Source organism: Gigantopelta aegis, chromosome 3 (assembly GCF_016097555.1).
Source record: "Gigantopelta aegis isolate Gae_Host chromosome 3, Gae_host_genome, whole genome shotgun sequence".
In the NCBI taxonomy this organism is placed as follows: Eukaryota; Metazoa; Mollusca; class Gastropoda; order Neomphalida; family Peltospiridae; genus Gigantopelta; species Gigantopelta aegis.
Genome location: NC_054701.1, coordinates 41,374,056 through 41,391,356, shown reverse-complemented (window position 1 = coordinate 41,391,356; position 17,301 = coordinate 41,374,056). Strand labels below are relative to the sequence as shown.

General features: G+C 34.9%; 1 protein-coding gene across 5 annotated transcripts in view; it reads left to right on the top strand.

Annotated features, from left to right (window-relative positions):
* The window catches only part of LOC121368057, an 81,838-nt gene that overhangs the window by 45,186 nt on the left and 19,351 nt on the right, over positions 1-17,301 (top strand). For all 5 annotated transcript variants that reach the window (XM_041492581.1, XM_041492579.1, XM_041492577.1 and 2 more), the window contains 14 exons: positions 971-1,350; positions 2,291-2,459; positions 2,971-3,068; positions 3,921-4,043; positions 4,654-4,734; positions 5,637-5,917; positions 6,721-6,899; positions 7,228-7,379; positions 9,095-9,184; positions 11,167-11,363; positions 12,368-12,530; positions 15,000-15,150; positions 15,887-16,024; positions 16,861-17,039. In XM_041492581.1, coding sequence (XP_041348515.1) covers positions 971-1,350; positions 2,291-2,459; positions 2,971-3,068; positions 3,921-4,043; positions 4,654-4,734; positions 5,637-5,917; positions 6,721-6,899; positions 7,228-7,379; positions 9,095-9,184; positions 11,167-11,363; positions 12,368-12,530; positions 15,000-15,150; positions 15,887-16,024; positions 16,861-17,039 — 2,381 coding nt within the window. The remainder of the gene's footprint in view (positions 1-970; positions 1,351-2,290; positions 2,460-2,970; positions 3,069-3,920; positions 4,044-4,653; positions 4,735-5,636; positions 5,918-6,720; positions 6,900-7,227; positions 7,380-9,094; positions 9,185-11,166; positions 11,364-12,367; positions 12,531-14,999; positions 15,151-15,886; positions 16,025-16,860; positions 17,040-17,301) is intronic.

Below are 17,301 nucleotides of genomic sequence, written 5' to 3'. Positions count from 1 at the left end.
TATCTAAAAAATGTAATTGTATTCCTTTTAAAGCCGCACATCCTAGTTCCATCCAGCAAAAATAAATTATAATTTGGTTAATCTACAAACCTGTAACACACTTAGATCACGTTTTTATCAAATGGAGTGAAAAAGCTGGTTTTATATCGATAAATACCATGAGAATCCCCATGTCCCAATTGCTTGAAATAATTTTGAAAGTTAGTATTCTGATGTCACCGGTAGATGTCGCTCGAAGCACAACAATGCCTACGTCACGACAAATTTCACAGAGTGCGCACAGACTTGGGGTGCGTTCCTTTCACCTCTCCTGGACATGTTCCAACTGTTCTGTCCTGGTTGTATCCCCTCTCCAGATATCGTAAGACTTAGCAAAATTATTGGTTTTAAGAGTTTGTAACGTTTTGTATTGAGACACTTACTTGTCTGAACTTTATTGTTACTGAAAATGTTCACGAACTGTGAAGAAAAATCTCACAAATGAACAACAAGCAAACGACAACAAATCGGATGTTGATTGCGCGAACCGTGCACGAGAAAACAAACCGAACCAAAATAATAACGGTCACGTGGTATACCAACGTCTGTGACATTGAAATGGAATATCCCGTCTAAAAATAGATTAGACCTTGTCTGCTCAACTGTTTTTTCTCAAACATGCGTGCGTTTTTAAGAAATAAGAAAAATGCATTTTGTGGTATTACAAAAACCAGGATTACCAGGATTACCAAAAAACACTTCAGGTGAATGAAAATGTATATTCTAAATAATAAACGGTAAGTAAAGTGCAATTTTATTTGTGAAAAAATGGGTTTAATAGCGAAAAACAACATCGTAATGGTTAACAACTAGCCGTAACTAGGGTGTGTCCCTTTAATGGTATTTATAGGTTGTTTTTTAAATAAGCCCATTGAAATATTTTTTTATCTGTGCAGTATCCAGGTGTATAGTGACTTTTGTTTGCTTTCAGCATTACAGGAAACAGGCTGGTGATATGGGCTTTGAAGAGTTCCACTTGTTCATGAGGTTTGTTCAGTTTGAGTTTGCCAATTACAAAGACGATGCTGGAAAGCCACCTCCAATCTTCATCACATCCATCCAAGAGGATGACTCTGCTTTAGACAAATACACGCCATCATTCTTGTCCCTAGCAATACATGAACTAGACGAGGGACATGTGGGACGGTTCTCGTTTCACAACAAGGATGGCTTTCTGCAGGTGTTGCGACCTGGTGGTTTGGAGAGTCTGCAGGTGACTTTAAAGACACAGATAGTGCACAAGAATGCTCTGATTGCAGCAGTTCTGCAGGCCAATAACTGCCTTTCCGACAGACACGAGGAAGTGAAAACGTGAGTAGTTTTTAGTATCAAGTGTAACTTGGACTAGCTAGCCTGGTCAGTAAACAGTTTGATTCCTTTAAATTACTACAACAGTTGGTGGAGGTTTTCTGTGGTTTTAGGTTTGCTGATGAGAACACAATTGGGCCAAATTTACAAAGCCTGTTTTTCTTAAAGTTTGTTTTGTTTAATGACACCACTAGAGCACATTGATTAATTAATCATTGGCTTTTGGATGTCAAACATTTTGTAATTCTGACACATAGTCATCAGAGGAAACCTGCAAAAAATGTTCTAATACCACACTGGATCTTTTATATGCACTTTCCCACAGACAGGAAAGCACATACCACGGGCTTTGTCCAGTTGTGGTGCACTGGTTGGAAGTTTTGTTTATCGGCACCACTAGAGCACATTAATTAATTAATCATCGGCTATTGGATGTTAAATTTTTGGTAATTCTGACACATAGTCATCAGAGGAAACCTGTTACATTTTTTCTAATGCCACAAGGGATCTTTTATGTGCACTTTCCCACAAACAGGAAAGCACATACCAAGGCCTTTGACCAACTGTGGTGTACTGGTTCGAATGAGAAAAAACCCGATCAGTTGAATGAATCCACCGAGGCAGTTAGATCCTGCGATGCAAGCACCTCAACTGAACACTCAACCGACTGAGCAAAATCCCGCCCCCATTTTACTTAAATGCAGGTGTTTAAGCATTGTAATAAAATTTGGATTATGAAAGCCTGATCACCCATCCTCCTTACTATTATTACTCCATGGTATTATGAATTGCACTCTTTAGCCTATTTTTTGTGCGTAGCATCAAGTAAATGTGATACGGTGGTTATTGTTTTGGTGCTTCCAACAAAACATGTTTACTGAATGCAGCCTTGCTATCTTAAAATATATTATTTATTATTTTTATTTTTTTAAATCTCTTTCAGTGGTGGACGTGCCAGCCCGATGGAAACAAAAAGTGAAAAGAGTTCCACAACTCAGTACACTGGTTTCTCTAGTGGCACACAGAGAACCAGTCTAGGTGACAAGTTGAATCCTGAACAGAGCAAAGGTCGACGTTCAGCTGATGCCTTCGTCTCCATTCAGATGGAAAAGGTGACAGAAAATAAACCACCATTAATTCACGAGTGATAAGTATCATGGAGAGAATTGAAATGTTCTGAGTGCAAACGTTTTGGGTTATGAAGATTTTTAGTATATAATTGTGAATCTTACATTAAAATTCAATAGATACCATATATCAAATTCTGTAGTATTATGACATATATATCCATAGATGTTTTGGGGGTTTTGTTTCTGTTGAGTTTTTGTTGTTTTATTTTAAAAAGAGTAATCTTTTTTTTTTCTTTGTATTTTTTTTTTCTTCAATTAAAAAAATAAATGTGTTGAAATTTATGATACTCTATGACATTTTTTCAGAAAAGTTAATTGAAATTACTCGTTTCAATTGCTGGGGTTTTTTAAAAATAAGTTTAACCTTATTGTTTCATCTCTTAATCAGAAAATGGTTTAAAAACTAACAATTATTTGCCTCTTTTGAGTAATAAAGTCTTTCTTATCAAATTGAGATTTTCTTGTAATGTTCAATAATTAATTTTTGTTACAGACCCCAAGTCGAGATATCATGCTAAATGAATTTGTTGAGAAAAAAGCTCAGATGGGTACCATTTTAAAGAACCCGGATGAACTTGAAAAACTGAAAAGGTATGCTTTAACAGTAGTCCAAAGACATGCATTCCCGTCGGTGGGCGCATTGGGCTATTTCTCATTCCAGTCAATGCGCCACAACTGGTATAACAATGGCTGTGGTATGTACTATCCTGTCTGTGGGATAGTGCATATAAAAGATCCCTTGCTGCTAATCGAAAAGAGTAGCCTATGAAGTGGCGACAGCAGGTTTTTCTCTCTCAATATATGTATGGTCCTTAACCATATGTCTGACGCCATATAACCGTAAATAAAATGTGTTGATTGCGTTGCTTAAATAAAATATTTCCTTTCCTTCCAAATATATGTCAAATTTGAGTTGTATTTTATAAGTTTTATATAGAAGCGTGTTCACATAAACAAATACTCATCATTACAATGTCATCCTGTTTAAGCATTTTATATACCTTTGTTACCTTTCAGTAAGAATGTTTTTCTGGATAAACCTCCCACTTTTTAATCAAATATTTGACCCTTCACACTGAACTGGGTCTAAATTCACAACTTGGTTTCTCCTACCATTTAAAAATGTGATGCATACATTTGTTTTACGATATATGGAAACATGTTTTGCTCTAATATTATATATAAAAATGTGCTTTAAAGTACATTTAATGCTTAGTTTAGCTTTTATGCATAACTAAGCTAGTGAAAACATGATTTATCTATAGGTTAATAGCAACAAGATTGAATATGGTTAAGATTAAATATTGAGTACAAAAAGTTTTCTTTCATTCTCGTGACAAAAAATTCAATAGTTGATTTTTTTACTATAATTAAATGCGTGTGTTTGGATTTTATTGGTGGGGTTTTAAAATGTTTCTAGTTCACGTTTTTGGTTTCATTCAGGAAACTGATCTCAGATTTTTGTGAGAATTTCAACCTGCGAGTTTCACAATTTTCTCTGAGGGCTCAAATTATTGCTTACTACAGTAGCATTCTGACACTGCTTGAAGAATTTCCATCTATCAAGTGAGTTATAGTTTGTAGATTTAAAAAACAATGTCATGCATTAGACTTATTGTCATTTTTACATTGAGTAACATTTTTGTGCAAGACATATTTTCATTGCGCAGTTAATTTCATGATTTGTTTTCCTTTTATGGTATTTTAAACACAAATTAGTTGGTTGCTGCATGTTACTGATTTATGATTGTTAAATAATTGGTCAACTGTCCAAATCATTAGGTAAAGTAGAAATTTCTACTGATTTCAATAACTAGAATAGTGAGAACATGTTGAATTAGTACAATGTATTGCAGTTTTCACCATTAAAAGCCTTTTATGATTTATGGTTATTTATTTATGTATCTGTCAGTTCGTCTGTCTGTGTATCTATCTATCTTGTCTATATATTTTATATTTTCTTTATACTCCATCCTGACCTCGGACCTTATGCATTTCCCCCCTTTTCCACCTTACAGTCCCGAACATTCAACAGCCAAATGACTACGAAATCTTCCAATGTACACCTTCCCAGTTCCTGTCGCATGACCTCAAATTCCTTCTTATTAATAAAAGAGAAAACACTTAAAGTTTTCTTCAATATACATTTTTAATTTTATGTTATTATGTTTTGTAGAGAAACCTATTTTATGCTTGGGGATCGGAATGAGAAGAAGACAGGAAAAGATACTTTGGAAGGTCTGAAAGATGATCCCAGGTAAGTCAGTTTGTAAAGTCTGATGATAGAGGCTTTATTATATAATACTGGTAAACTTTCTATAGAAATATTTCCAAGCAAATGATAAATTGCAAAACTTTCAGATATTTATTTCAATACCACAGCTATATCTTGATAGAATGTGCAAAATTTAGATGATCCCAATATATAAAGAGGAGTTTTTGTTATGTTAGAATTCAGGATAGTATTCCTACTTAAAAGAGAAAATGGAACATATTAATTTTTTTTAGTGATTTGTCACAAAGGCAGGAATATGAATTTTAAATTTTAATAGTAAAAACACTTTTTAATACTTGTTTATGGCCAGATTATAGATCTGTCCTACTATATACAACAAAGATTTTGTAATAGTAGTATCTTAGCACCATCTCCCACCCAGTGAAGTTTTAAGGGCATGATGGGTAGGTGTTTGAAAAGTATGTTGTTGAAAAATGATATGCAGTGTAGAACAGTATGTTTTGATTATATGAAAAGATAAATTTCTTCAATTTCCAGTCTTTTCATATGTTTCTATCTGCTAATTAATCATACAGCTATAATCCTTCCCACAGGGAATGCCTTTTTTTTTTTTTTCATACTATGAAATTTACTGCAAGTTATTTATTTCTGAGCCAATTGTTTTCTAAATTGTACACAAAAATAGTATTATTTTGTTATTTCCAAAACAATTTTACTTTTCTTTTTACATCAAACAAAACTGAAATTATTTACAAAAAACATATTTGTAGGAGAATGGGACGGACAATAGAGTGTAGTTTATTTGTATGCATATAACTCAAGGTACAAATTTGATTAAACTTTTCCAAGTGAACATAACATCGGTTGGCATTTTTGGAAGCTCCGACATTGTTTGTCATATTTTTTAAATATAATTATTTCAGGACAATTAGTCCCCGTCCACGCCGAGTGCTGTCAGCCAATGGTCAGTATGTCCTGAACATCTGGTTTATTCCTCACTACACGGAAATCCTGGTCATGTACAAGACTCTTGATGACATGAAGTGTGCCAGAGCACTCAACTACAGCCTGTGTATTGCAGCCACTCTGCATGACATGCTGCACTACCTGTGTGCCCACTCCAAGCTGGGCACTCCGTACTCCAGTGTGTCCTCACAGAAACAAGGGTCCGTGTCGGCAGATTGGGGTGGCAGTGAAGGAGTGGGTAAGCTCCTTATCATTTCAGTTTGTTTTGTACCATCATATATACAGTGAAGCAGCTCCTTGAAACTGGGCCCTCTGTTAACTGGAATTCTCTCAAAACCAGACATTATTTACTGTCCCTTTTAAATATTGGTGTAGAACAGAATCTCTCTAAACTGGATACGGCCCTTAAAATGAGACTTGTTTCTTTTTTTACATGGGTATCTTGTTTAGAGGGATTTCATTGTAGTTTTTTTTTTTTTATTATTATTATTATTACATTCCCATTTGGTCATATTATATTATGGTCACCTATAAAAATGTTTCAAATCTGTTGAATAAAAATTATTTTATTGCATATTGAATTAAAAGATGAAATCCTGTTTCTCATCACTGTGATGTGATAATGATAAATTGTTTGCTAGACTAAGCATTCCAGAAAGGGACCATACAGGATGTTTATTTTATATTCGTTACATAAATAACATTAAAAAAAAAAAAAAATCACTCATCATAAAGCACCCTGCCATCCTCTGTTGTACTACCATGACTTTGAAAGAAACGGACCACTTTCATCACTAACTTTTTCTTCCAATTAGTACCAACTTTCAAATAGTCAGGATTGTATGTTCCATTGTTTTTGATATGCCATGTATGGGTGGTTGATCCTATAGCCTATCACATCTCAGTAGGCGTTTTCTGTTAATGTGACAATTTTCAACTGGTAAAGAATATTAAATATTTCAGTTCTATAATTACAGTAACTTATAAAATTTCAATTATTCTTTTCTACTATTTTTCTCCTTTTTTTTTTTTTTTATATAGGAGCAGAGTTGAGGCATATTCAGAAGCAGATTAACCATCTCCCGCATCCATCTGATCCTTCTGAGGTGGTTGATTTTCTCACTCTGCGACGTGACGTCATGTTCCTGCAGTTTGACACTGCAGTACGTCACTGCATGACTGATACTTTCCTGTCTACTGGAAATATGGAGGGTTTTAAGGTAACTGTAAAATAAATTGACAGCAACCCCTGCAATTAAGAAAATGTCCACAGCAAAAAAAGATGCTATGGGGGGGGGGGGGGGGAAATGGATATAGTCCACAGCAAAAAATAAAAAAGTGTTGTGTAGAATTTCAAACTCTACAGCAATCTCCCAGACATTGCCAATTGCCGTGGGCAATTGCAGGGGTTGCTGTGAAGTTGTTTTTAGTATGTTATGTGAATCTTTTGTTAAGATGTTAAACCTATTGTATTCACTCCCTGTTCTGTTTTGCTTACATTGAACTTAGCAGTGAGAACCATTGGTAAATAATTGTTTTGTTATTCAGTCCATCACTGAAAACATGTACCATGCTCTACCAGCGCTGAGCAACGTTCAGAAACCTAGCATCTACAGCATTTACATGTCTATACCCGAACCCCTGGAACCAAGAGACTTCCAGGCCAGGCAGCTGTATCCATGGAGATCATTCAATGGAAGGTTGGTGCACTATTTAGAATATGTACGTCTTCAAAATTTAAATACTTTTTAATTTTGTAGAAAAAAATCTATACAAAAAGCCTTAGGCAATTGCTGCCATTGAACTTATTTGTTGGAAGACTTCAAGAGCACTTTCACTTGCCCTTGGAGTTTTTCACTTGCCAACTTAAACTTTTTCAAATTGTAAAGTAAATACATTTATCAATATACAAACAACATATACTATGAGAAAACATTTATTTTGGACATAGAACAATATTTTAGTGTCGGTCAATAAAATAAAATAACATTCACTTAAAACATAGTTAGCCATGCAGATAACAATCCTTCCTTGTACCCGGACTGTCAATATAATATTAGTTTCATGTACATTTTATCTTAACATCTAGTCATTCTACTGTGACTGCCGATGAAATTCATCATGTTCCAGACTTGTAAGTCTGTTAAAAAAAATTAAAATACTAATCAGCCCGGTTAGTAAATATAAAAATACATTAGCCTACAGATATTATCACTGGCCTGAGATTCTTTCCCTCAAATGTTTTGAATTTTTTTTTTCCATATATAAAATAAACTGTTTGCAGCATGATTTTATTTTGCAATTAAAACAAAAAAGTAGTGAAAAAAGAAAAAAAAACATAGTCAAAAACAAACTCACTTGGAACACCCTGGCCGAAGTGTAAGTAAGAATCAAATGGGTCAGTATCAGAAGTCCTCGGGTAATGTCATATAATACGATAAGAACAGCCGACATCATGGTAATTGTGTTCTTTTGTAATCCGAATTAACTTTAATGAACAATTTATCTTAATTCTCATTTTGATACAAAGAAACACTTTTCCGATCTAACAGTAAATCTATCTTTTGTCTTGGAAATTAACAAAAATAGCCGATATTGAAAAACCCACTGAAAATACCGTATGGGTACAAATGGGTACAAATGAAGGGTACAAACAAATAATAAACATGGACGACTTTTACAGAAGACATACGAGAATAAGAAAACATCGCATGGATGCGGTAAAATAGGCATTATGTTCACAGATAAACAGTTTTTTCAAACTCTACCTTTTTTTTGCTAAGTTAAAATGGCGACTAGTTTGCATTGCAAATGACACCACGCGACGTTCAAAGCATGTACCGAATTCGCAGATCAACATCACAAAATGCAAAAATATGAGTCGTTTGGCAGGTTATTGCCAGAAGTGGATTTTGGTATTGACTTGCCTTGGAATAAAAAAAATTCCATTTCAGACGAGCTGGTCTAAAAATGGCAAATAATTTGGAAAAATTAATGTATGGTTTTTTTCCCTATCTCCACAATTATGGTTTTCGGTTTTTCTTCTGTAACCAAAACCGAACTGGTGCCACGGTTAACCGCACATCACTACGATGAATATAAATCTGAACATTCAGTTATTCCACTGTGACTGTCAGTAAATATATTTGTCGCCACACAGGCAACCTGGAACAGGGGTTTGACTTGCCTGTCGATATTTTCAGTCGCCAGGGGCGATCGGGGGACCGTTAAGATCGAACCCTGCATAGGACTTTGATACATCTAATCTCATTAATAAATAAAAATGATATTTAAGATTTTTCTTTGAAGAAGATTTACAAAGATAATTTTTTTGTAGAATACTTTGGGGGCTGTATTAATTGTTTGAACACATTTTTAATTCCGGTGTATACCAATAGCATGTTTTCTGTTACAGAAGTGGGATCTACCCGTTGGTGTACTGGCAGTGGCATCTAATAGAGCACCACATACAGACGTGTCTCGCAGGACTTAAAGATGTCGAAAGGTTTTGGATCATTTTATTTTTGTTTGTGTATTTACATCTTTGGCACGCTTCAGTGATCTAAGCAGAAGATAATTATTTGTGATTTGTTTTTAGAGAGTAGTTGATAAAAGTAGTCTTGTGCTCATTAATGGACCGTGTACTAGCCGTCTCTGGCTTGGAAGGAAGAAATGTTTTATTTAATGACAACTGAACACATTTTAACTTCTCCTACAGACGGAGTTGGAACCATATACTGTAGTCAAGATCACTTCTCCTCTATAGATAAAGCAGCTGATAATTAGTCATGTCTGCATGCAGTCACAACTATCAAAACATCTGTTGGTATTAGTTTTGTGCAGAGATACAGTATTAAATATGCAAATGACAGATTTGTAGTCATCACGTATGCTATGACGTCTGTTGTACAGTTTTATAAAAAAAAGATACGGTTTTGGTCTTTTAATGGTGAGTAGATTGGTGTATGTTATTGTTAGTTTTCTTGTGGGGAAATTTTTTTCTTCTTATGACTGAAGTCTCTTTAAATTAATTCACTTTCCACAGTGTATCAATCGACATAAACACCATGGATATAAATACTACCATCCCTCACACTTAAAGTGAATCAGAAAAAATTGGGGTCAAGCTGCTCATTTCAGAAATAACTATGACTACCCTAGCTCCGTATAAAATTTGAGTTGCTTTTTTTACAGGTACCCCATACATGTTTCAAGCACAAGGCTACCTGAAATGGTGGTACTAGATGAAATACAATTGCATAAATGTTTTGCCCAGATGAAACTAATTTTGTTTACAACCAACACATTCGCAGGACTAGTGGTGTTAACTTCTCTATCAAAAGTTGGGTGCATTTCGAACTTTGACCCAGCCGGAAGTTATTTAAATGCCTTCTGGGCATTTTAAAAATAAAATGACCCTAACATAGTCATTATGAGACCTGGCCCCATGCTTATAAACCTTAAAGTCTAGACTTTAATAAAGTCTAGACTTTTAAGTTTTATAAGCACAGGCCCTGGGCCCTTGCATATAAAACTTTTGAGTCTGGACTGAATCTGTAATGACGTCACACGCATACAATTTGTATGGCATTGTTATGGCATTAGTGTCTTAGACTCTATTAGTGTCACGAGTCTAGACTCTAAAAGTTTATAAGCACCAGGCCTGAGTCCATGCTTATAAAACTGTCTATAGACTCAAATATTTAATGTATGCATGCAATTTGTATGGCATTGCCATGATATTAGAAGTCTTAGGACGTTATTAAAGTCTTTAGTCAAAGACGCTAAAAGTTTTATAAGCACGGAGCCTGATTCTTGTTGCTAAACAAATTGTTGTCATATGGAAATATTATAATTACAAAACTTTTATCCTTGTACATTATGTATAAATAGGGAATAACTGGTTACTGTCTTAAGATATCGGCTTTATCCTGCGACGGTTAGAATGGTGAATGCAGCGAGGCTCTGCCGAGCTGCATTCGCCATTCGACCTGAGCAGGATAAAGCCGATATCTTAAGACAGTAACCAGTTATTTCTTTTATCCTGCAATCCTACAGGAATATTCGGAAAATCATTATTTATTCTAGTTTTGTGTATGCAAATCGAGTATTGTTAACCTAACAAGGCTTTTGCCGTATGACGTCATACAAGATGCATGACGTCATTATTTGTAAGAAGCTAGCTACATTCTGTCACATTAAAAAAGCGTTTCTAAACTCTAATTCATAAATAAATGAACAAGTTTTGTATTGTTATCGCAAAACTAAAAGTTATTTGCATTTACTGTACTTAAACAAATGATTTGAAGAGTATGTTTATTGAAAATCTACTCTGAAATACTCGAGTCGAGTTGGGCTTATGTCACGTGACCTATATTTTTGGTCAGTGACCGAAAATATAGAGATTTATATAGTCATCATATCTTGCCAATGTATACAGTGATTGCTGGATAAAAGTAAATATTTGTGATTTTGTGAATATTTTAGACACGTTGCCAACGGTGAAATTCTTGGCGTGACCTTGTTAATGGAAGATGTGCTAGCAACTGGCTTTCAGGACAATGAACCTGTATGTAATATTGAAGTTGAGGATCATAAATCAAGGAAAAGTATTTCTGGATCTTCATTCAGTTTCGCTAAAGTGGGCAGAATGAACCAAGAAACCATGGAAGAGAGGAATCTAGGTTGGTACTTTTCATTGCTCATTATATTTATAGATTTACACAGGGCTGACACTGGAAACAATTTCGCTTTAGCCAATTTTCAGACAAGTAGAGTAATTTCTTGAAAATTACAAAAATGTGGTTAATTTAAGGGAATATTTTATTAGCCAGAGACTAAATGTTGTAGCCACTAATTTGGTAATGTACAGAGTGAGTCCTGTTATAACAATTTTCAGTTCAGTGCCAGAAATCAGTGACAATATAAGTTGTAGAAGCATCACGAGGGGTACAAGAGCATACAGAGGGTATAAAAAGCCATTAACCCCTTGTGATGCTTCTACAATGAATTTATCTTGCAGATATGTTAATTACAAGATTTTCTTCAAACACATCCAGGTGCATTAATAATGTTCAAACAAAAAAATGTACCCTGTTTAGTCTTATTGTCAGGAGATGTAAAGTGACGTTATTCAAATTCAAAATTAACTATTATTACAATGCCTGACCACATTAAAATGCTTGCTTTTCTTCAATTTCATTTTCCGAGTGGTTGGCAAATTGTTTGACAGACATGTTTTATTTACGTTGGTAACAGACAAATGTTTGCTTGGCGCATTAATACAATAACAACAGTCCGATGTTACAAGTAGGGTATAAGAGATTTGACTCGCCCACGAAGGGTATAAGGTTTTTTTTTCCAAGACTAAATAACCAATGAAATTTGAGTATTTTACATGAAGGTGAGATAAAACCTTTTTAAGAAGGCTGCTAAATGATCATTAAAAAACAAACCTAACTTGTTAAAACTTTCCCATGAAAATGTTGGGTATAAAATAAAATATTATGATCTCATTATTTTATGAATATTATTGTTAGATTTTATTGTGATTGATGTGCAGCAGTATTTTAAATTTAAGTTCCTGTTAATAATATTTGTATTATATATTTTTGTATCATATAGAATTTGTTATTAATTACATCCTTGTTACAGAGTACTGATATTTCTTTCTTCTGTTTTCTCTTAGTTGATATACCCCTGTCCACCATTCACGAACCAGTGGAAGCCTATATACTGCTAAAGTTCTTCTTGAAACTCTGGAAGTGTCTGGAGCTAGCCAAGCATGACTGGGGTCGAAGAAAGCTTCAAGTGCAAACAATCGATAAATCACGACTGTTCAGAGAATTTTGGTAAGACTGAAATAGACGTGTTTCTTTATGGCATAAAAATGTGTTTATGTCACCTGCTGAAAATGGTAACATTTGGATTTCATAGGGTTTATCACATCCTGATCTTAAAATTATGTGTTTGGCCAAACGAAAGTGAACACATTCTACTTGGTTATCGCATTTCAGCAGGGCTTCTAGAATTTTTATAACATCCACTAGCCATGGGATCAGTGATTTAAAACATTTATTAGCCACAATTAAAAATTCACCAGCCCTACTGTACTTTAAGTTAATACAATTTTACTAAATAATAGTAATAACCAGATACAATCTATGTCACCTAAAGAGGGGGGGGGGGGGGGCAGGATATTCATATTTACAGAATAGACTTAACTGCAACATTTGACCAACAAAACGTCACTAGCCATCGGGCATGGCATGACAATAATAGTGGTTATTTACTAGCCCAACATTGAATATCACTAGCCGTGGGAGTGGGGCTACCATAATCTAGAAGCCCTGATTTCAGGGTTTTTTTGTTTATATTTAAAGTCCACAGATATTCATCAAAGAACTGTTTTATATATTTTTTTATTTTTTCCATATTTGTTGTCAAATATAATTATGGTATTTTAAATTATTTGCATATGTAATGCCATACAATCAAATAATTTAAACAATATATTTTGGGAAGTGGATATGGGAACAAACCATACATAAGTTGACATTTTAGAAACTCTTTTAAAGCTGTCATGAGTGGGGCTTGGAGTGTTGGTGGGTTTTATTTTCTCAAGTAGTGCTGGTAAAAGGTTCTGGAATATAGCAAAAAGGAAAATGTATTGCTTGTTTTTAGTTGTTTCCTGTAATGTTGACAAATATTATTATGTCAGTGTTGCAGGAAAGTGAACCAGCAAGCTGAATATGTTAGCAGTTTGAGATAACCATAATTACCATAGTTGTTGGTAAAAAAAAGTATGCTATTATAGAGCATTTTCTTAATCTTGATATACATGTACATGGACTCTCCAGATTACATATTTGACTATACAGTCGGTGTTTCTGCCAGAAATAAATTTGTGTGTAAGGTACTATGGAATTGAATGCAACCACAGTCAACAGGAGGTATCCATGGGGGGCCTTCCCCAGAAAGAAAATGGGTTAAGTTTAGGGTTAGGGTTAAGAAAATCATACAGTAATGATAAGTTTAATTAATTTTGTTAAAAGATTAACTTAAAAATAATAATCTGCAAACATGTTTGGGTATGTTGCCATACCCATTTTACCCGTTGGCAGAAACCCTGACAGTCAAACTGGCTATAGTGGTAACATTTATTAAGCTGTGGTAAGAGGCCACATTTTTATTTTCCCCAAATTATCTAATATACAGTGAAACTCCTTTAATCGAGACACCCATAGGTTCAAGTAAAAAGTCTCGTTACAAGAGGTTTCCAGTTTACAGAGGTTCTGTTCTGTACTGATATTTAAAAAGGGACCATGAAAAACATCCCGTTTGAAGGGAATTCTGGTTTACAAAGGGTCCAGATTTCGGAGGTTTTACTTAAAGGGACATTCCTGAGTTTGCTGCAATTTTTAAGATGTCATCGACTAACAGCGACATTTTAACGATTGTAATTAAATACCAAACCGGCCTCGGTGGCGTAGTGGTTAGGCCATCGGTCTACAGGCTGGTAGGTGCTGGGTTCGGATTCCAGTCAAGGCATGGGATTTTTAATCCAGATACCGACTCCAAACCCTGAGTGAGTGCTCCGCAAGGCTCAATGGGTAGGTGTAAACCACTTGCACTGACCAGTGATCCATAACTGGTTCAACAAAGGCCATGGTTTGTGCTATCCTGCCTGTGGGAAGCGCAAATAAAAGATCCCTTGCTGCTAATCGGAAAGAGTAGCCCATGTAGTGGCGACAGCGGGTTTCTTCTCTCTATATCTGTGTGGTCCTTAACCATATGTCTGACGCCATATAACCGTAAATAAAATGTGTTGAGTGCGTCGTTAAATAAAACATTTCTTTCTTTAAATACCAAATATATTTTTCTGCATAATATATTAGTGGCTGTATATTAAACCTGTTTCTGATCGTTCTAATATTTGTAGTAGTTTAAATTTCCTAACATTTCCTAAAATATTTTTTTTTATGTACATACGAAATTATTTAAGACAAAATCCAATTTGGGCTTTTTACAAATATTAAGAAGACCAGAAACACCTTGAATACACAGACACTGATATTCTAAACAAGGAAATATATTTAATGTGTAAGTTTATTCGTAGAAATATTTTATTAGTCGGAAACATCTTACAGTGCAGCAAACTCAGGAATGTCCCTTTAAAAGAACCATTTTGTGATACTCCCTTTGGTGGCTGCTTAACACAGGTTTCACTGTATTTTTGTACAAGGCTTTTCTTTTATGTTTTAAAACGACAGTAAGCCTCTGTTTGAGTAAATAATAAACTGAATGTTGCCTGTCCACAGCAAGATCTACCGTGCTGAAATACTGCTGCCAGTACTGCAGAGTGTGGCTCGGCGGCTCGGACAGGGTGATCTGTATGAGGGGCAGGTCCTCGATACGGACATGCTGGTCATGCCACACGGAGCATCAGAAATTGAAGTCCGCGCAAAACAGGTAGATAGTAAAAGATAATCCATTCATTCATTTAATGAATCAAAAGAACAAGTTGTAATAGTTGTGGGGGTGGGGGAATTCTGGTATTGTGAAGTATTTCTGTCTGACAGACACATACATGTAGTATATAGTAATTTTATTGTTTTGAAACTTAAAAAACAGCAGCTATCATTGTATAATATTTCTCTGCATTCGTATAACCTTACATCCTATACTTTTGCTTCTTACAAAACCTAATTTAAATAAGTACAATATACCATTACTGTCTCCCAAAAAATTGAAGCCATCTTGCTTTATATAAGAAACATTTGTTTTGTTTAATGACACCACTAGAGCACATTAATTGAGTAATCATCGGCGATTAGATGTCACAATGTTAGTAATATTCAGAGAAACCCTGCTACAATTTTCAATTAGTTGCACGGTATCTTTTATGTGCTCTTTCCTACATTCAAAACCACATACCACAGCTTTTGATATAACAGTTATGGAGAATTGGTTGGGATGGGCAACACCTAATGGGTCTACCAAGAAAATGCAATCACACGACACAAGTACCTTGGGCAAGTTCTCTTGACAACAGTTAAATCCTGCCCACGTTTGTTTTAGAATGCTTACCATTGAAACTGACTGAACAAAACTCTTTGCATGCATGTCTATTCGTGTAAATTGATTTACTAAAGTGAAATGTTATGTCACATTTATTACCAGATAATCATTGATATGTATTTTACAGCTGGTTAGACTGTTTGAAACAATGGAGTGTCACATGATCAACGAAATCCGAAAGAAAGTCGCAAAGGAGTCGTCACTGTCCATATCAGAGCGAGTACGTGAAGAGGATGCATTGCCGACGGACCTGTGGAAAAAACCTGTAAGATGATACTGAGTTTTCAAAAGAAATGATCACTCAGGGTGGGTCGGTGGATGTGGGGAACGTGTCCGAGTTAAGACTTTGTGTGTAGTGGATCTGCAGGAAAATATGTAATATTAAAAATATGTCATTACTCTAGTAATATAATTTATTATTCGGTTTTCAAGAAAGTTCATATATAGGCATAATAGTCACATACTAAAAATAGAAATATGATGACACCGCTTTAGCAACTTCATTTCTTATCTGATTTTCTTCAAACTTTATATGTAGGAATAAGCTCATGATATCTTGAATGAGTTTGGGTTTTACCTTTCTGCATCGAAGGTCAAGGTCACTGTTACTAAAAATATAAATTATGACAGCATAGCTTGACATGAAATTTCACATAGCAAGAATAGGATCAGAACATCGTGAATGAGGTCACATTTTACCTCTTTGCATCAAAGGTCAAAGTCACTTCACCATAAATATAAATTACAGCGTCACTGCTCTATGACTTCTTCTCTCATCCGATTTTCATGAAACTGAACATACAGGAATAGAATCATGAAATTGCAAAGGGAATTTGCAGTGTTTCTGATGCCTTGTTTATTTTAGGGTTGGGTTTTTGTTCTTTTGGTGTTTTTAGCCTTATTTAGCATCTTATGAATAAACTGTATGTATCAGGTTAAAAACACCAAAACCTATTGTTTTCATTTGTATATTCATGTGTATGAAACCTTATAGCACGTTTCTTGATTTATTCTGTAGACTGTGACATTATACACCTAGCAAAGTGATTATTATGCAGTGTGTTGAGATGTCATTAAAGAAACATTTGCCTCCCTGTACAGGTGATGAAGGAAAGTTACACTGTAGCGAGACCCCACCTGGCAGAGACCTTTATTGATGAGTTGATGTCAGACTACAAGGAAAATGAGGAGACCATTACTTTCTCAAAGGAACACTTTCACAGATGTTGTGGATCACTCTCCCGGGCCGTTATGGCAAGAGAAAAAGCCAGCTTTCTCAGGTAAAATATTTAAATTTACTTTACTTTTTTTTTATTTAATCACTTTCATCATTTGAGTCTAGAGGTTCTTGATGATTTAAAAAAATATATATTTATTGTCTTTTGTGTATTTCAGTATTTGGATCTAATTTTTCAGCAGATATTTCTTTATCTTTTAATTTGCACAAATTAACCATTGTACAAATTAACCATTGTACACATACCTACATTTACACACACACACACCCCACACCCACACACACACGCATGCTTACACGCATAC